At 36.5% G+C, this 20,012-nt stretch overlaps 5 protein-coding genes across 7 annotated transcripts in view; 3 read left to right on the forward strand and 2 right to left on the reverse strand.

Moving 5' to 3' along the window:
• LOC106138607 (E3 ubiquitin-protein ligase HECW2) overlaps positions 1 to 4,410 on the reverse strand; it is an 84,171-nt gene extending 79,761 nt beyond the window's left edge. For 2 of the 3 annotated variants that reach the window (XM_013339819.2, XM_013339810.2), the window contains exons 1-2: positions 4,268 to 4,410; positions 2,090 to 2,419 (exon numbers count right to left, since the gene is read on the reverse strand). In XM_013339819.2, the coding sequence (XP_013195273.2) occupies positions 2,090 to 2,387 (298 nt within the window). In that variant the 5' untranslated portion in view covers positions 2,388 to 2,419; positions 4,268 to 4,410. The remainder of the gene's footprint in view (positions 1 to 2,089; positions 2,420 to 4,267) is intronic. The other variant, XM_060954734.1, reaches the window with a different exon arrangement.
• A 320-nt stretch (positions 4,411 to 4,730) lies between these two features.
• LOC132901785 (uncharacterized) lies at positions 4,731 to 5,511 on the forward strand. The gene is made up of 2 exons (XM_060944341.1): positions 4,731 to 4,950; positions 5,122 to 5,511. The coding sequence occupies exons 1-2, from the start codon at positions 4,852 to 4,854 to the stop codon at positions 5,269 to 5,271; spliced, it is 249 nt and encodes an 82-aa protein (XP_060800324.1). The 5' UTR covers positions 4,731 to 4,851; the 3' UTR covers positions 5,272 to 5,511.
• An 875-nt stretch (positions 5,512 to 6,386) lies between these two features.
• On the forward strand, positions 6,387 to 11,082 carry LOC106137768 (uncharacterized). Its single transcript, XM_013338678.2, has 5 exons — positions 6,387 to 6,489; positions 7,254 to 7,393; positions 7,864 to 8,037; positions 8,448 to 8,602; positions 9,129 to 11,082. The coding sequence occupies exons 1-5, from the start codon at positions 6,387 to 6,389 to the stop codon at positions 9,172 to 9,174; spliced, it is 618 nt and encodes a 205-aa protein (XP_013194132.1). The 3' UTR covers positions 9,175 to 11,082.
• On the reverse strand, positions 9,105 to 12,305 carry LOC106138168 (uncharacterized). The gene is made up of 5 exons (XM_013339226.2): positions 12,123 to 12,305; positions 11,931 to 12,048; positions 11,449 to 11,639; positions 10,650 to 11,268; positions 9,105 to 10,563 (listed from the first exon to the last, which is right to left on the reverse strand). The coding sequence occupies exons 1-5, from the start codon at positions 12,212 to 12,214 to the stop codon at positions 9,547 to 9,549; spliced, it is 2,037 nt and encodes a 678-aa protein (XP_013194680.2). The 5' UTR covers positions 12,215 to 12,305; the 3' UTR covers positions 9,105 to 9,546.
• Positions 12,306 to 12,809: 504 nt separating this feature from the next.
• LOC106137779 (tetratricopeptide repeat protein 27) lies at positions 12,810 to 19,686 on the forward strand. Its single transcript, XM_013338689.2, has 12 exons — positions 12,810 to 13,016; positions 13,634 to 14,016; positions 14,421 to 14,679; positions 15,064 to 15,298; positions 15,591 to 15,815; positions 16,318 to 16,489; positions 16,928 to 17,003; positions 17,305 to 17,479; positions 17,780 to 17,966; positions 18,423 to 18,598; positions 18,959 to 19,106; positions 19,396 to 19,686. Exons 1-12 carry the CDS (start codon positions 12,953 to 12,955, stop codon positions 19,684 to 19,686), a joined length of 2,391 nt encoding a protein of 796 aa, XP_013194143.2. The 5' UTR covers positions 12,810 to 12,952.
• The last annotated feature ends 326 nt before the right edge of the window (positions 19,687 to 20,012 follow it).

Here is a 20,012-nt window from a genome sequence, read left to right on the forward strand (position 1 = left end):
CTGGCCGATAGGCTCATTCATGTGCGAGCTGGTGGGTGACCTGCAGCTCGCCGTGCCGGATCGCGAACTGCACTGCTATCCACAACACTGATTTGTAAGCGTTTCGCGACAATTTACATTAATTGTAATGCAGTGTACGCCGAGTCCGCTTCCTGTCCCCAAACTAACACCAGTTTTTGGAATCGCATAAAATAAGACGTAAGTAATAATTTTGAGAATTAAATTTCACAAAACAATGAAACAACATAACAATAAATCTTGTGTAATCGAGCCGTAAAAAATGCAGATGCGGCAAAATTGTCGGAGTATTCACTGGGTGACGAAGACGACGCTTTATTAGCATGCTTATCATGCTAATGCAATTTTGGATTGAAAAATATTGAAGAAACAAAAGAGTACGGGCCGAGACAATCTTCTAAACCATATATCGTTCAAAGCACTTATCAGATTTGTTTTTGCATGAAGCGTAGGTATTCACAGCTCTGACTGGGCAAGGGAAGTTTCTTGGGTAGCGAAAATCCCGTTTAAAAGACATGCCCGAGCAAATCGACGAAGTCCTCTAAGATGAAGAAAATTACCAACACCGTTGGTGAAAGGCTAAGTGGGTAGAGTGCAACGGTTTATGTAACACAAGCGTTGCATAGCACGTGCCATGCTTCCTGGTATTTACGAGATGCTTGGTTTCCTAAGCTCAAGTAAATATTCACTGTTGCAAGAGACGATGTAACGCCAAATCTTCCACATTCTTAACATCTCAGATAAATAAAATCCTAGAAAATTTAACTACAAACTAAGTCCTAGCGATGTCGTCTTCAATATCCAATTAAACGACTTGATTCAATAAACTTGATTGATGTAATTATTACTGGTAATTTAACACTTATAGCAATTAATAATTTATGAATTGAACGTTTGTGGCCACTTCATATTAGTGTCATCGAGATTAAATCATCACACATTAAGATTACACTCGGATATGAAAAGGAAACCTTTTTATCTGTAATCAACAATGCTGTTATGTGGAAATTGTTTCTAAGGGTTAAATCATTTTTATTATATCCCAAGTAAACCCATTAACTCGATAGTATCTCGGTCGGCATTTAATGCCAATTAGACATTAAGTAGTAAAAGCGGTATTAATTTGCAATGTTTCTACTGGCAGCGTTGGAACTGGTCGGACGAGTCGTAATTAAAGGCTCGAGAAGACGGAGATTGCACTTTCGTGACGATCCTACACGTTCGTGGCATTATAGGTTTAATTGCATCTTAGATTAGCAGACAAAGCCGCGCTGCGATTTAATGTCAGCTGAAGCGTGGACGTTAAACGCTAAAATATCATTTCCGTCACTGATCTTAAAAGTCGGTTTCTTGCTATCCAGTTTTATAATCTTACTAAATACTGTAAATTCCGTTTCTTCAAGAAGGTTCGAAATCCTAATTAACCAGTTTTGATGAGTAATTAAACCCTAGCAGTTTTACTCTTCTTTATTATATAAATAAAACAAGAATGTAGATCTATTTTATTATACTTGTGGTTACCTAGCTACATGCTTCCTGCAGTCATTAATACATAAGTCAATAAGTGGCCAGGTCTTGTCTAGACCACTGTGGACGGTACGGTTAGGTACAGTTATCCGTCTAGATTTGTTGGCACCGGCAGATTATATCATCTAGGTAAACCATTGCCTGTATTTTTAAATCCGTTTTGGGAAAAATCTTCCAATAATATTATTCACGGTATAAATTTAATTTGTTATAAATTTATAATACCTAAATATATTTCAGTTTAATAACTTATTGTCGTAATCTAAAAAAACTAGGACTCTGATACGAACTATATTACACAAGTATAAGTAACGATGACCAAAACTACTATAAATTGATAATAATTAAACAAAAAGTAACAGAGACTTGAAAATCTAGCTTAGTGGAGAAATAACTTGGTATTATTAGTACTTTTGTTTCGATGAATAGAAAGTCTTCTAGTTATTTACAAAATACCTACGCTAGTCAAAACTGGTTCACTGTTAGCAGTCATCTATATATTGTGACAATATAATGAAAGCCTTGTTTCTCATTTGCGACTTACCTTTGTGACAGAGAGCGATGTAGTCCTCCGTCGTCGTCGATTCCTGCGGTAAGGTCCATGATAATTTAAATTCAGCACCTTCTACACTCCATTCGAGTTTTTTAACGCTATCCTCCTTAATATCGCATTTCTCAACAACCCCCTCCTTCTCATTTATGGCACTCTCGACACATTCTTTGTAAGTATTGGCACTATTTTCATCAGATACTATGTCTCTTTTAACATCATCACTAGTCTCATTTTTGTCGTCAGATTGTTTATCACTTTCGTCATAATCGACGTCATGTTCCTCTGACATGACTTCCTCAACTCTTACTTATACATCATCATCTTTAAAAACACTACATTTGGTATTACAAAACTCCTTCAAAATTGACACTGGATATGTAAACCGATATCAAAGCTTTACAAAATTACGGCTTCCAGAATATCAAAATTAAACAACACACTAAAAACGTGTCACAGCAGCTTAACTAATGGCAAGATGACCGTTAAGAGCAAGTAGCGCCGGGGTTGTTAACAGCGGGAGCGGGATGTCGGGGGTGGGCGGGTGCAGACGGCGCCGCGACGCCAGCCCGGCCGGCGCCGCCACGGCCGACCCGACGCTAATGCGACCTATTCACTACTTGCACATCTCGTGATTTGCAACGACGTTAAACATATTATGATTTCAGTAATACAATGCAAGGTTTTTTATTTTCTAGGACGTGAAGCTTGTCTACATTCTATGATGCTTAATCATTATAATTAGAATACTTAATATGAAAAAATTTGAAGTAGTCTTTTCAATGGAGTAAAGGGTGTGACAATGACTATATTAATCTTTAGTTGGTTCAATTGAGAATGTTTTTTTTATTATTAAATTGATATTTCATTGATAAAATCAAAATAATTTTGCACAAAACACAAAGATTTTTTTCTATACTCCACCTTTAATCACGTCTATATCCCTTGTTGGGTAGACAGGGTCAATATTCTTGAAAAGACTGATAAGCCACATTATAAAGATTCAAATAGTGACAGGTTGCTAGCCTAACAGCTTAAAGAAGTATCCAAAATTTATTAGCCAATCCCTTAATCGCCTTTTAAGACATCCATGGAAAAGAGATTTAGTGGTTCTATTCTTTTTTCTATTGGTGCCGGGAATCAGATGGAACTTTCTAGATTCTACATTTATCTACAAAAAAACAACCAAGTGGAACAGATTCATTAGCGCCAGACCCATATGTAAATGGTTTTTAATTATACCTTAATTACTATGCACATAAAGTTAATATCCATATGATGTAATTACAAAAATGTGCGAAGTAGAATTCCAATTTATGAATCCTAACTATATCACCAGGAAAGGACACACAATTTAATGAATGACAATTTACTACAACCCAAGTGAACAAGTGTGTCACAGTAACACTTTAGAATAGAGGATAGAATTTGCAGAACTACCTTAGAATTCACTTTAGTTTCCATCAGATGGAAGTAAAAAATATTAAGGTGATATATTTGTTTCTACAATAGATAACTAGTTATTCAACTTGAGCTCAGTTGAAAAATGTACATAACAAGTTTGGTTTAGGAACAAACTGCTAAGCCACACTCTTTACTTTGAGACAGTATAAAATAAATTTAAGCAGTTATATTCTAAGTAGCTACCTATCTCAGCCACATCCAATAACTGTATCAAATTATGAAGTAAAAATTAAAACACTGCAATTTATTATAGTATACAAACAATAGGCATTAAATTTTTTAAAAATAAAGAGCAACATTTACCTAACTGACATACATAGAAATGATCTAGCCTCTTTCCCAAAGTGGTAGACAGAGGCTACCTCAGACAGAAACTAGAATATAATATAGTTCATTATTAAAATAAATTGAAATGAAGGTAGGGAGTACACCGCAGTCAAATAATAATAATTGCAAAATTTTCTGTCATAATTTAAACATTTTAGTGAAAAACCTGATGATGGGACTAGGTTGAAGAAAATCTATATTTCAAACAATTAATTATTAATATTTTTAATAAAACAAGTTATTGAATATAAACTAATGCAGATGAGACCTTATTATATACAGAACAGATCCGGTTCATCGGAGTCTGTGTGCAACATAGAAAAATTGAATAAAGCTCGTAAGAAGAAGAAAATGATGAAGAGAACGAAGAAATTGTAATACCAAAGTATTATTTAATAGAAACACTTGATTCACGTTTTACAACACCATTTAGAATTTGATATAAATTTGCTGGCAAAGATCATTTTATAGTTCAGATTTCGTAAAAATGTAAAATATTTTCACTGCGGACAAAATCGACACTGTACAATGCAGCACTTATTGACTGACATTGACTTTGACATAAATGTAGTCGTTGAGAAATTGATAAAAATTTTCATTTCTAGAAATTACAAAAAATTATTATGTAATAAATTCCGTATTTCCCGCATGGTCGAAAAATTTATGTACGTATCTCGTGATTACCAAACTATCATTTAGAAAACCCACCTAAACAATTATAAAATTTTAAGTGGCAAAAACCTCTAACGAAAAGGCAAACACTTGGAATATGTTTTTTATTTTTTCCTGAACGTAATTTTATGCAACACAGATACATGTCACTGTCATATGTCACTCACACTATTCGGCTCTGCAACTGCAACGGCAACGCGAACATCAAACAAAAAACAAAAACAAACTTTGTGTTTGAGAATTTCGCTGCCTATCTTCGCAGTTCTCAAAGATTTTATAATTAAATAAGAAAAATGACATCAGTAGCTCCCTCTGATTCTGAATCAAATGTTAGTGGTTTCATACGATACAGTGACAAAGCTTTCAAACATTTGTACACTTCAATGTTAGAGGTAGGTAAACCACCACAACAATATTGATAAATGCATGTTTGTTACAGAACATAATAGATTGTACCCTATTATGTTCTGTAACAAACATGTGATGTTGGAATGTGAGGATGGAACAAATTTTCTAGACTATTTGCAATCAAAATGTATAATGATAATTATTATTGTTTTCAGAACATGGAGATTATAAATCAAGACATTCTACAAATCGAGAAGAATATGTCTAATATCATTAAAACTTCAGGTCCCTTGGAGTCACAGATGTCAACGTTACTGCAAACACTTCCTAAACCCAGCCTCGGCTTGCCAATGGAGACTGAATGATAAATAAAAAAAAATATATTTATATATATAAGATATCATATTAACATTTGTAGGGCTCAATAATTGTATATATTAACATACTCAACTTGATTCCAGATTGTTAACACCATTTGATTTATATTTTACAGCAGTTCATCAAAAAAAGGAGTTCCTGAATTAATCCTAAAAATTCAATCAAATTATGTATTGTGTTATTAACTTTTATTTCATTACATATATTATAAGCTAATGTTTCATAATATATAGTGTAGCCTATGTGTTATTCTGGGTCTTCAGCTACCTACATACCAAATTTCATGGTAATCGGTTCAGTAGTTTTTGCGTGAAAGAGTAACAAACATCCATACAAACTTTCGCCTTTATAATAGTATAGTAACTGACTGAACTGACTAAGTTGACACTGTCAATATCCTACTATACTATTATAAAGGCGAAAGTTTGTATGGATGTTTGTTACTCTTTCACGCAAAAACTACTGAACCGATTACCATGAAATTTGGTATGTAGGTAGCTGAAGACCCAGAATAACACATAGGCTACTTTTTATCCCAGAGTTCCCGCGGGATTGATAGGGTTTCCATGCGGACGAAGTCGCGGGCGGCCTCTAGTATATCATATATAGGCAATTCTTATTAATTACTTAGTTCATTGTGTATTGAAGAATCTCGTTAGTTACTCTAGAATAATTTGTTATAGTTAATTTGTTACATTTGGTCATTTACAGATTTTTTTTATTGTAAAAGTATGTATAAAAATCCAATAAAATTGTATGAGATCATGAAAGAGATTACTCATTATACTGCATAATATCCAAACAAAGCTTTATAATTTTTTTTTTTAAATATGGCAAGGATTGATTTGACCTGGTGAGGTATGAAAACAGAAGGTAACTTATTTAAAAAATGCTGTCGATTATGTTGACATCTACTTTAGAGACAGACTATTCCTTCAGGAGAACACAAGACTACTTTTGTCCATGGGAGTGAATGCCTTAAGTTTATTTTATAAAAAACTTGTTTAAATATAAATCACATGTCACTTATCATCTGAAAGTCAAATTGAATTTGTCACATTGAACAAAGTTAAAAGTCGTAAGATCATAATAATACAAAATAATGTCTACTACTATATCCACGAGGGCGAAGTCGCCTACACGGGCGGAGGCCATCGCCAAGGCGTTAAAACCTGGACCAGTTTTTAACACTGGGGTTCTGCTAGGCAAGTTCATAACGTGTTTTCTCTGATTTTTGTAGCTGTACCTAGGCGACATCCATGCTCCTCTGATAGTTTAAGAGTAGACTTATTCCTGAACAGGTGCCTGGATATCAAGAAAACACTACTTAAGGAAAGCTTATTTGTTTACTGACAGACAATCCTTCATCTTTCATTAGATACATAATAAGCATCCGCAATATAAAGGAGTAAGTATTCTATTGAATACACCACAATAGCAAAAAATACATCTTCTTGCGCAGATTTTATAAGTCAATCAAGGGAATCTCGTGTATGTGTGGAATCAGCAGCTATCCTTATGTGGATTGAAATAGTTTAAATTCTATAAAAGGGTGTTTTTGATATTTCAACCGCATAATCCCGGTTCCCTCAGGAAACAAAGGACTGCTGATACTGTGCAGGCTCGAGTATGGTCGTCAATTACCCCAGAAACTTAAAACTGATCACCCATTCTTCTTTCTCTTGGGTTATAGTCCCGGTTGCATCCTCACGACTCTGGAGAGCAGCCCGGGATGGCTTTGACCATGGACCCTGGATTGGGTGAGTCAGGTTTTTCACAAAGCGACATCAGCAACCAGTGCGGATAAACCTAACACGTATTGGTTCGTTGCCTGAACGTGCAGGTTTCCATACGATGTTTTCCTTCACTGTAAGAGCATCGGTTAGCATTCAAACTAATGTACATAACTTTCGTAAAACTGATCTCCTAATTCTAGATCAATTTAAATATTGACGCTTATGTTCCATAGGAAACTGGGTCGAAGATAGAATAGAATGTCCAAAGACTGGTACGTTATATTTCCCGCCAAAAGAGAAAATAGACTACAAAAAAATGACACCAGAATCGCGACAACCCGACTTCAGACTGAATAAACTAAACAGTTTACAGGTACACAAAGAACTACTATTTGGGTCTCTAATTATCGCGTATCTGACATAGGTAGATAGTAGTAGGTTTCAGAAAATACAAAACCGACCGACCGACATACTGAGATGAAATTTGGTAGGAAGGTGGATTGTTACTAAGAGACGTCCGCGTACAAAGGGTTTTTGGAAATTCCCGCGGGAACGGGTAAAAACAGGATTTTCCGTTTTACGCTGAATTTATGTAGATATTATATATTGCTTGCATTAGAGGGGGTCACAAGACACAACTCAGATAAATGCCGGAAAGGCAATGATCATTAGTTACAAAAACCTGCGATACCCTATGGCCCTACGCAGACAAATTGGACCCCCAATAACTAGTTGTCTTTACTTGACTTGGTGTGTTGACACATGTGATCGTAAAAAAATAAGATACCTAGGTACTTCTAGACGCATGGCACCAGAGTAATCAGAATCTGTTGATGTTCACAGGGAAACGTGTCTGCAGTAATACGGCACGACAGCCACGATGCGTGCGGTAACTTCGCGACCATCAACGACCTAGTATACAATCACTTACCAAAACCGCTGTGTGGCCCAGCACAGCGGTATTACAAGAAAAGCAAGCACCAGTTTTATCCCCAACCGGACCTTATGCAGTGTTATGTGAGTCTCATAAACCCTTATAGACGGTTGACAATAGGTCGGTACAGCTTAGCAGTGTTATTGACAAGCCCGCACCTAAGTTTCCATATTTTCTACTCCATTTCCCTCTTCCATATTGCCTTTTCAACGTAAGTGAATAGAATCCATGGCCTTGTGTGTTTTGCAAGACAAACTCTGTTTGGGTTGCAGAAAGCCAAACCAAACAACAGAATGAGGTTGAATTTGCGGCTAAGATTTGGAGCAAAAGCCGGGCCACATTCATATACTAGGGTTTAATGAGACTTAACTCAAAAATTTATATGGAAAGGATGCTGAAGCTGAAATCAGAAAAACATGAAGGTTTTTTATTGCTGAAAGAGGGGTCATTTGATATTGTGAATGCATTAGGAATTACGTACATTTTATTGTAGGGAAATGTGACAGAATGGGGCCTTATGAAGTTCAAAAAGCACGAATGGGCATGCACAGATGTCTCAGATTACATCTCCACACTTTACGAAGACACGTACGTGCCGCCCCGGCCTAGCCAGTACCTGCAGAGGTGCGAGAGGAAGGCGCGGGATTCGTGAGTTTTTTTACTATTGCTGTAGTACATTTGCGTTCATTTGTGGATCTATATATTAGAGAACATATTCAAGTCTTATCGTATGACTCATCTTTCAAAAATCCATGGTATATGGTTAAACTGCTGCTGACGACGGTCGAAATTGGAAATCAAATTTTAATGCCAAATCCGCAAATTAATGTGAATTTCAATTTCTAAGCTTTCATTATAGGAGTTTCACTTCGTGTTAATAATTCATAGGAATTTTTGAAATCGGACCTAGCACCATACGAGTTAGATGTCTCCTACCCTTAAGGGGATTTGATAGGAGAAACTGCCAGCAGTGCCCGTTGACAAAATTGACGTGTATGCCGACGTCAGCAAATCTATACCCAGATTTGAAATGCTGAAAATTCAGATGATGATTACCTTCTACTTACTTACCAGTCATGAAGTGGAGCTCTTATCTGGTGTAACCCACGTGATAGTTTTTCTTTTTTTAATATAAAACGAAACAACAAAATACAATCTTATCTTTTTATTGCAGGAGCTTCACAAAAAGTTTCAGATTTAAAATGACAAAATCAAAATAATGATAACATCAAGAATCATTTTTATTTCACTCTTTGCAAAATTTTACTAGTCTTTACAATATCACATTTTGTTCGAGAAGGGACAGTGACGTCCGTATAAAAATTGTAACAATACAATAATTCTTAATGCTTTCATATAGCCGTCACCTGGCGTCAACACGAGATCAGCAAGTACTCTTACGCTAAGTTTAGTCTCAAACATTACGACTAACAACCACTTATAAATACTAAAGAGGTATAACTTAACAAAATATCTTAATTATAATGGCAGTTCATCAAAGTTCCAACAGAGGAAAAGAAGCAAAAAAAAAAAGAACGAAAGAAATTTCATGAATACGAAAGTGCGGAAAATGTCTGACTAGTGATCGGGCATTAATTTGATGCGAAGGAGTTCACTTGGGGCAGTTTGATGAGTCCAGACCCGCCGGGGGTCTTGAACATATTGTTTTGTAGGTATTGTTGTTGGGAGAACACGGCGTGCGCCGCGGCTTGGTGCGCGAACCTCGCCTGCGGAATGTGCACGTGACTGTTGTACTGCATCTGAGGGAACACCGGCGAACTGACGCGGCTGAAGTTCTGCGGAGACTGAAAGTTATTGAAACTTGGCACTTGATTGTCCACCGCCATGGGCTCACCGCACACGGACTCTTCGCGCGACGGAGGCTGCGAGAAAATGTTACGCTGGTTCACGCTCGACGTCTGGGATTCGAACCCCGAACTCTGGCTCGACGAGCGGCTGCCGTCCAAGTTGAACAGCTGCCGCTCTCCGTCGGAGCCCCAATAGCCGCCCGCCACCCAAGACGTGCTGTGCCCTAGTTTGCTGGGCGATATGAGAGGCCTGGCCCGATTCATTGCTGTGGGCGTTACAAAAGTTGGTGTCGGATTGTATTTTCTTAATGAGAAGATTGGATTAATTTTTCTTGCTTTTTTTTGACTACTTATACACAAAGAACTGATACTTTCATCAAGATCTGAATCAGAGTCATCTTTGTCAAACTTTTGATATTTATTAAAAGATGGTTTGGCAAATACAGTCTCAGAAACTGAACTGGGGCTTTTGCTTACGAGAGAATTGACACAGAATGTCGAATTATGTTTAGGTTTAGTCCAAACACTATCACTACGCGGCGTGAAGGTCCTGCCGTTCAAACTGTTACTTAGGGGACTGATAGTGTCATTTGAAGAGTCAGAAAAATTACGTAAACCGAATTTACTAAGAGATACATCATCATCAGTGTCAAAAGAAAAAGTATCATCTTCATCAATTGAAGTTTTTGATCCGTTTACAAGGTTCTTCATTCTTTTTGGAGTAGCATATATTCTTGATGTTTTGAGTGGTTTATTTTTCATACTCATATATATTAGTAAAACTATTGATGCACTAGCCAGCTGAAAAGAAAAATATAAATCATGGAACTGAGGTATTTACGAAATATAAATAAAAACAAAAGAATATGTTATAATGATATGCTCACCTTGATAACACTTATTATCACAGGATCTATAGTGACTCCATGTGACATGGCACTTATCACAAATACTGACCACAGCAGGTCTATAGCTATTGTATACTTCTGTTTGTTCACATTCCAAACATGTCCAATAATTTGTATAAAACATACAAAACCACCTAGTGCTTTCTGAGTCAACAACATAAAACTGCTGATGTCTTCACTAGTTAAATTCATTTTTGGCAGCTTATCAAATAATACATTTACGTCAACGAGGTAATTTTCTAGTACTGGGAATGTCATAAGCATCTTCATTTTCACTATAGACACAATCCTCTCAAATAGTCCAGTCACAATCTGTTTCACATTAGTCACAGATTTTGGTAACTTTTTATGATTTTCTATATTTTTGTATAATTCTATAGTAATCAATAATATCAAAACTGTAGCTATTAAAGTGGATGTCTTATTTATAAAGCTCTTGAGAATTTTATTTTGTATTTCCTTGTGTTGCCCACTCTTTTCTGAGGATCTCTTCTCTAGCAATTTTGTAGCGAGAAGGGTCTCTTTTTCTTTATGGAGTTTCATTTGGAGAACTCTTTTGCATGGACTACATAATTTGTAAGCCTTTTCTAGTTGTGCTCTAAAAAAGAAACATTCAACACAATTCAGTGTATTGCCTCATGGGGTTAAAAAATAATAATGTATAAAAATTTAATTTATATATGTGCCTGGTTTCACAGCTAAGCTTTTGGATCAATTTTTCAAATTTTGTATGGTATATTTTATCTAAAATCAAACAAACAAAGTTAAAAATACAAACCTATAAACTTCTATTTCTTCATCATACTTCTTCTCATGCATCGGCACAAAACTTGCCAGTTGAGCAACTTTCAGCTGTTGGTTGATGTTGCACATCTTGCAGAGCCCATTCCTCGGAGGACTCTTCTGAAAAACCCTTGGAGGCAGGGCTTGCTCATTGTTTGGAATTATAGGCTTGTTATAGTCACCATCCTTTAGAACAAAATATTATATTTCTTGATTACATTAGTACTATTTGAATTTTTTTATTACATTATACAAAAGAGATATCGTGTAAGATCCCTGATTGAATAGATAATGTGTTGTACTAATATGCTGCTTTGCCAGGGATGAAAATAATTTTGGCTGAATAAGACCACATCACTGTTATCACAAAAACCAAATTAATTGAGAACAGATTACCTATTAACAATGAATTTGGTATCAAATGTACACTTTAAGAGAAAGATAAGTTTCATAATCCAGATAAAGCAGACACCTCACCTTTGTAAATCCATTGTACTGTTCGCATCTTGGGCAAATCCAATTATTCCGTATCAAAAATTTTACCCAGAAGTCACCGTTGCAAAACCAACAATTCACTCGCCAAGGCAATGTTGATCTGTAAAGACCAAAGAAGATTAATTTTAGCACTATTTATCAGGCGGGAAAGCCGAGTAACCTCACATGACTTACCGCAATTTGTAAAGTAGTTTAAACATTAGTATACTACAAAGTACAACTATTATTACAATTAAAACTAATTCCATAACATAAACAATTCCCATTTTCCCTATTTAATACAATTTTTTAGTTACAAAATCATATTTTCCTTAACCTAAAAATCACGCCTTGCGAGACGTTTTAATAAGAACATGGTTGGCGTTGGCATATGGCAAATAAATTCATATAAATTTCATTCGTCAACAGGGATTTCATTCCAAAAATCTTACCAATCACAAAATTGATGCGATTGCTTGGTTGGTTGATTCGTATTTTGACATTATACTCCGCCAATTAAAACAGCTCAAAAATCTATGGTATTTATTTTTATCTCTAGTGCGTTGACGCGTTTGTTCGGCGCCTGACTATCGCTGTTTCGCTTCTTGTGAAGTTGTGACGTGAAGTCATAATAAGAAGCGAAACAGCGATCATCACGCGTGCGTGCCATACTAGCTAATGTGATAAATTCGTATGTGATGTCGTTGAAGTGTTAGACACCGAAACAAGAACGATCTACGGCTGATAGATTGATTTTTTTTCCAATTTTTATTGCCTTATTCGAGTTTTCTATTTAAGTCGAGCTATGTCAATAGGGGTAACACCCTATGATGAGGTCTTGTTGTCTTTGAAGTTTTTAGCACATATGTTTATATATTTTGCTGTCAATGTCAAATCAATCCAATCAAAAAGTTCAAATAGGTACATGCTTTCTTGTTGTGATTTTTAGGATTTTACGTAGTATTATATATTTTAGTTAAGGGGAAATTCATACACATATAAAATTTCATATACAATTATACAACATGCACACAGAAGATACAGAGAACTTTTTGTTACTGTGTAATTTTGATGAACAGTATTCTGAAGGTAAGTAAATAAATAAAATGTCTAGTAGTATTTTAGCTTCGGCCTTATTTTACTTGGTTATCCATAACATTTGAAATATTTTCACATATTCAATTTAGCTGCTCTTCTTTTCATTTTTATGGTCTACTACATTAAATTTTAATTCTGAAAATCATAAAGTTTAGGTTATGTGTGAAAATAAACAGATTGAATTCTCTCTCCTTTCACACGAAAAGGCAGTGACTTGCTTTGATATTTTTCTGAAAGGCAAGTTTTTTGCTTGAAGCGTTTACATTTTGGCATACTTATTCTTCAACATATATTTGCCCTCAGCTGGACATATATTCACGTCTATAACCCTTACGGGGTAGACAGAGCAAACTGTCTTGAAAAGGCTGATAGGCCATGTTCAGCTGTTTGGCTTAAGACTCATATAGTGACAGGTTGCTAGCTCATTGCATATAAAAAGGATAAAATTATAAGTTTATAAGCCTATCCCTTAGTCGCCCTTCACGACATACATGGGTAAGAGATGGAGTGGTTCTATTCCTTTTTATATTTGTGCCGAACATATTTACTGTGCATAATAAGTGTGCATGCTGCAAATCAAAAGTTTAAATTCTTTTTTTTGTTTTCAGAGAAAGGGAATATTAGCAAGTTGTGGTCTGGAAAATGGCAAATAGAAGACACAGATATTTGTAAAGAAATATTACTGACAGAACTCGAGCCTGATGCTCTTATAGATCTTTTTAAAAGGTACAGGGATCAAGAGAAACAAACTCAAATGATATTGGATATAGCCATCAAAGCATTTTTGACTTTCTGTGATGTAAACTGGAATTCTCATCCAGATGATTTGAAATTGGAAGAATATTTAGGGACAAGCTGGCCAGTGAACATAGATGTTACCTCAAAACTTCAAAGAGATTCAGAACCTATATTTGTGAATATTTTGTGTCCTGAACTATTGTATTTATCTTCTCAAATCTTCAATGCGCTGTATGCCATTGATGGGAAACTAGTAAGTAAATTTAATCTTCAAACCTAGCCAAATCAGTGTAAACTTTAATTATCTCTACTACATTTTACCATAGGGCTAATGTTGAGCCTTTGTTCATATTATCTTTACAATTCTTATATCTTATATTATAAATACTCTTACATATAATCACGTCTCTCGGTCTATATCCCTTATGGGGTAGACAGGGCCAACAGCAAACAGTGGAAAAGATTGAGAGGCCACATTCAAGTTTATGGCTTAATTATGGTATTAAGATTCAAATAGTTGCTAGTCCATCACTTTTAAGAAGAACCCCAAGCTATTAGCCCATTTCTTAGTCGCCTTCTATGACATCCATGGAGTGCTCCCTAAATGCCTAGAACTCACCGCATATATCCAATGCAATTTACTTAACACCTTTACAGCTTCATCTATGGTGGAGTTTCAGGGCTAAAGTAGTCCATCAGAGAATCCTCGAAGACACCAGTGCTACATTGTATTCGGACCTGGAACTGACCATAGCCAAGCTGTCAAACGAGCTTCAAAGCTTAGCCAAACCACGGCTACAAATCTTGCTGTGCTTAGAAATAGCACAGGCATACTTGTTGTATGCCCGAGTCTATAAGATTGAGGAGTATTTATTGAAGGCGAGGGAATTGGCCGGATTGAAGTTAGAACTTACAGGTATGTTTGTTCATGATTCTGGGTGTACACCATATAAAATGGTTTCACTGTCAGTTCATTGTCTGAAAACACATTTTATTAGGTATGTGTTGAATTTTCTTACTTTTATTTTAAGCTGACCACCTTATACTTCCGCCATCACATCTGCTTGTAGCTAATGGGATTGAGTCCAAGTCAAATAACCTAGGACTTAAAATTACTAGAAAAACATTTAATAACATACTTGCATCAGCTTTAAGCTGCTAAAGTATTAATAAATAATAAAAAAAAATTGTGACTATTCTTAAAAAAATCAGAAAAGATATTTTTAGGGCCTTCTAGGATAAAACATTGAAAGAGCCATACAAATTTTTTTTTTATAAAACTTTATTTTCTTTGTTACAGGCATCCTAGGTAAAAGGACAAAATTCCAGCAGAAGTCTCTACCACAACTGGCTCTGTCTAGCGAATTAGACTCCGAAGTGGACCGTCCATCCGCCGAGGAGAGCCACGGCACTTCGGAACTGCCCCCTGACATAGAGTTGCAGGATGACGTGAGGTTGCACAAGATACATTACAATGAGGCAATCAATCAAGCCGATTTGCCTAGTCTGGAGCAGACATTGTGCTTATTGACTGTGTAAGATTTTTAACTATTTTAGCTTGAATTCATATTCTATCTATTTATTGAACTACACACTTCATGAAATACTTGGTATGCACTTATAGCACTGATGACATTGTAAGAGTATAGTATATATAACTAGACTTAAAAATGTGTCTAATATAAGAGTTACACTTTTTAGTAAAATGTATTAATGAGTTGTGAGGGTTGTTTTAAAAATGACAATTCCCTGTGTCCCGCACTTTTAGTTGTTCCACAGAAATTAAGCAGCTTTGAACTTATTTGAAGTGATCACTTCTCATTTCAGCCAATATCTTCAAAAGGCACAGCCTAAAGATGAATTAACTACTGAAGAGTTGCAGCCGTACATTGCTACCATTCTGTCCCAAAGCAAGGGTCCATGGTCCACTAGAGTAGCCGCCCTGCTCATCCGCTGTAAACTGGAAGCGAATCACAAGCGTACTGTGGAACGCTCCATGTTGCAGTGCGAAACCATTGTTAATGATAAAACTTGCGTTTCGTCCACTAGTAGGTAATATATTCATTTATTATGAATTTTCTGAAGTACAAAGCTACCATGCTGTTCCAGAGCAAGGTATTATTTTATTTTTATTGTACCTGTGGTGGCATCCCAAACGTCACACGCCATCAGCCAATAACAGCGAAGAATGCGACGCGCTCAGCCAATAGCAGCGAAGGGTCTAAATCACGCAATCAAAGCTTCTCCCTTTGCTAATACATAACCAATAATACTGTATAGTTAATGTACCTTAAATATTAACAGCGAAAGAATTTTCATGATCTGTTAAGTATTTCCTAAGATTAGCCAAACATTACAAAAAAATAATCAACTTTACCTCTTCTACTGAACAAAGTCAACTTATGTAATCTTATGTTAAGGTGAGAGGTATTTGTATTTGAAGTATGGAAGGGTCCCACAACGCGACGTATTTCTTAAAAATTATTACTTAATACTTACTTCTTTACTATTTCTTATTTTTTAAAGGGAACCTTAATTTTTATTCCAATGCCAGGTTATCATACCTCTGGGCCAGCGGTCTACAACCAGCTTGGACCTGGAGGCAGCAACTGGCGGACTTGTACCTCAGTCTGGGGCTGAGCAAGGCCGCCTTGGAAGAGTACCAGCGACTGCAGCTGTGGGAGGATGTGATTGTGTGCTACACCATACTGCAGCTGCGGCACAAGGTACAATGCCTCGACTGGGGAGTTGTACCTCAGTCTGGGACTGAGCAAGACTGCCCTCTACGTGGCTTCAATGGCTTTAAATTGTATCATTTAGCAAAGTTCACTGTCGATTCTGAAGCTGCATCCAAATTACTTCGAAATAAACTAGAAAAAAGTACCCGAAACCGACAAGCTAGAAGTAAGAGGTTTACGAATGTGGATTTAGTGAAGGAAGTATGCAGATATTGTGGCACATGGAAAGATGTAGTCCATGCCTACCACTACGGGGAATAGGTGTTATATGTAAACTAGAAAAGAATAAAAATTGAATGAATTGAAGATTTTTATAAGTAATACGGGGTACCATATATTAATTCATATTTCCATAGTTATGTTATCAAAGTTATATATTAATAACGGTTTACACTTTGATAAAAGATTGTTTCTATCATTTTGCAGGCAGCGGAAGTGATACAGCAGCAAATTAATATAAAGCCTACAGTCAAGTTGTACTGTCTCCTTGGAGATGCTACAGGTAAATATATACAAACATACATACACATACCTAATATGTAATGCGAAAGTCTGTATGTTTTTCGCCATCTATTATAGTGTGCCAGCTATTTTACATCCCGTGCATTAAGTAAAGTTGATCAATGGAAAAGCTAAACTTGGGATTCTTCAGTTAGGTGATGGGCTAGCTACCTGTCTCAACTTGGAATCACAATTCCGTCATAAAGCCATGCAGCTAAACATTGCTTTTGAGTCTTTTCTAAATTGTTGACTCTGCCTACCCTGTAAGGTTTAAAGATGTGACTATATGTATGTATTTATAGATGACGTCTCTTGCTATGAGAAAGCGTGGGAGTTCTCCAACCACAGGAGCAGCCGGGCGCAGCGACACTGGGGCAACTATCTGTTTAGTCGTAAAGAGTATGAACAGTGCATACCGCATTTTGAGAAGTCGGTCGAGATTAATTCTATACAGGAGAGCGTGTGGCTGAGGCTCGGGTGAGTATTCTTTAAAATATATAAATTTTCCCTTTTTATTCTGCTATTCATATAATAATTATATAACGCAGCTTCATGATTCGGTAGCGTAGTGTAATTATAATGTAGGTATTTGCCAAAATACAAGTTAGTAGCAAATGCTGAGTACACCTGGTATATACATACGTATATACCAGGTGTACACAAAAATGTATGTAAGTATTATGCCTTAAGTATATGTATAGTATACGCCTCTTTTTTGTAGTGGTAGGCGGAGACAACGTCATCTAGTTAAAAACACTGAAAGAAATATTGTTTCAGCTACGCAGCCCTAATGACGGAACAATGGGAGACCTCGGCGAGGGCCTACCGCCGCTATACATACCTACAGCCCAACACGTTCGAAGCATGGAACAATTTGGCCAAAGTGTATGTGAATCAAGGAGATAAGAATAGAGCCTACAGAGCCTTGATGGAAGCGCTGAGATTCAACTATGACAACTGGAAGGTAACTTCAACTGTCAATTTAGTAACATTCAGATATTTGAAAAGAACTTGCTGATTCTTTTGAGAAGCCTGGGGTTCGCAAATGAACACAATCCTTGATTTGATAAGTCAGGTTTTAACTGATTTTATAATTTCACCTTGCATTCAACTTTAACTTTTTATTAATTTATTTTAACATTTAACTTACTTCAAGTCAGGTTTTACACGAATGGACCCACGTCTGACCTTTGCAACAAATCATCTTCTTCCGGCTTTAATCCCAGTTGCATCCTCACCACTCTGGACAACGGACTCTGGAATGGGTGAGTCAGGATTTAAATGAAGCGACACCCGTTTGACCTCCGCATCATTTGCAGGGGAACCTTATCACCACCACACCTTTCACTCCCATACATTAGTGTTGGCTCCAACACGCCTCTATGTGTTGCCCGATAAATACTGATTTCTACTTTTCCAGCTATGGGAGAACGTGATAATGGTGAGCATGGACACGGGCCACTTCGAAGATGTCATCAGAGGCGTCCACCGCATGCTGGAATTGCAGAACAAGTTTGAAGATACAGAGCTGCTGCATTTATTGGTACGGGCTGTCCTGCAGGACGCCAGGGACCCTGATGGGAACGGTGCCGCTAGGTTCGTTCTCTTCTCTAGGTTTTTCAAAAGCTAGAAATACTAACATCGTACTTGATCAGATTCCCCTGTAAAGAAATACCAGTCCCTCCATTGTTAAACAACTGAATCATGGTAATACGTGACAAACACCAAAAGGTCTTAATAGACCACAAGAAATACTGTGCTTGTAGTTAAACCAAGTATATATACAAAGGAATCTGCGGTGCAAAAGTAATGTAAAACTTTAAATTGTGATTGCAATTAATTTATTCATGTTTTTTCACCGACTTAAAAAATGGAGGAGGTTTTTCGATTCCACCCTATTATATGCTTGTTTATATGAAAAGAAACAGCAATACAATTTAGAATCCTTCATTTCAGGCTCAGAAAACGCGTGCTGGAACTATTTGGCAGGATAACGTCTGTGCACCCGAACAAGCCGGAGATCTGGCAACTGTATTCGGACCTCAGTCCCACATACTTGTTGAAGGCGCAACGTCTGCTCAAAGCATACAGGGGTTTTACACAGGTATTGTATTTCTTGGTATTAAAAATTCTCATTATTGTAAATAAAGTAATTTGCAAAATGTTCTCGGAATAGTCGAAATCTTGCAGCAGAGCTGTAGAAATTTCAGTTGTAACCACCAACTATGAAGGAGTGCTGAATGGGGCTCCGTCACCCATAAGGCCAATAGTCCATCAGTTTTCTATTTGATTTTTTTTTATGCTTTATGCAGATATGGTAAAATGTTGAAACTCCTGCAAACACAAATTTATAGTGACTGCGAATCTTGATTTTAATTTCTTTTTTTTTACAGAGTGGCAAATGGCCGAACGATCCTAACACCAGCAAGAAGGTTATAGAAGTTGCTCAGAACCTGCTGGACTTCAGCATAAAAGCTAGAAAGGAGTGCGAAGATAAAGATAAGCTGCAATGCGATCAACAGCTCTCTTCCGCGAGGTTGACTGGTCAGGCGGTTATAAGAGCAGTAGAGAAGCAGGACTGGCCAGATACAAAGAACAGTCTTGAAGAATTAAAAAATATGTTCAATGATGTAACGGAATATATGAAATCAGTTATTTATTTCTGTCTTTTATTTTCCGCTTAAATAATATGGGTAAAAAGCGCTATGTAAATGTAAGATTCATACAATGCATACACTCTACTTAAAATATAGCAAAAGATACATAAGCCGGCATTCTATCAACAACACCTAAATTTGGATTCCCTTGTCTCTGCCTACCCCTCCGGGAAAGAGGCGTGTTTTTATGTATGTATGTAGTCTGAGAGCTAATCTAAAATATAGTGTCACGACCTTTCTGTAGTGAAGTGTAGCTAGCCCAAACAAGTAAAATGAACTTCATTCAGTTTAGATTTCTTTTCAATTCATTGTTACTTTTGCTCATTCAATATGGAGAAAAAATGAATGACATG

The sequence above is a fragment of the Amyelois transitella genome, chromosome 5 (genome assembly GCF_032362555.1).
Source record: "Amyelois transitella isolate CPQ chromosome 5, ilAmyTran1.1, whole genome shotgun sequence".
NCBI classification, from domain to species: Eukaryota; Metazoa; Arthropoda; class Insecta; order Lepidoptera; family Pyralidae; genus Amyelois; species Amyelois transitella.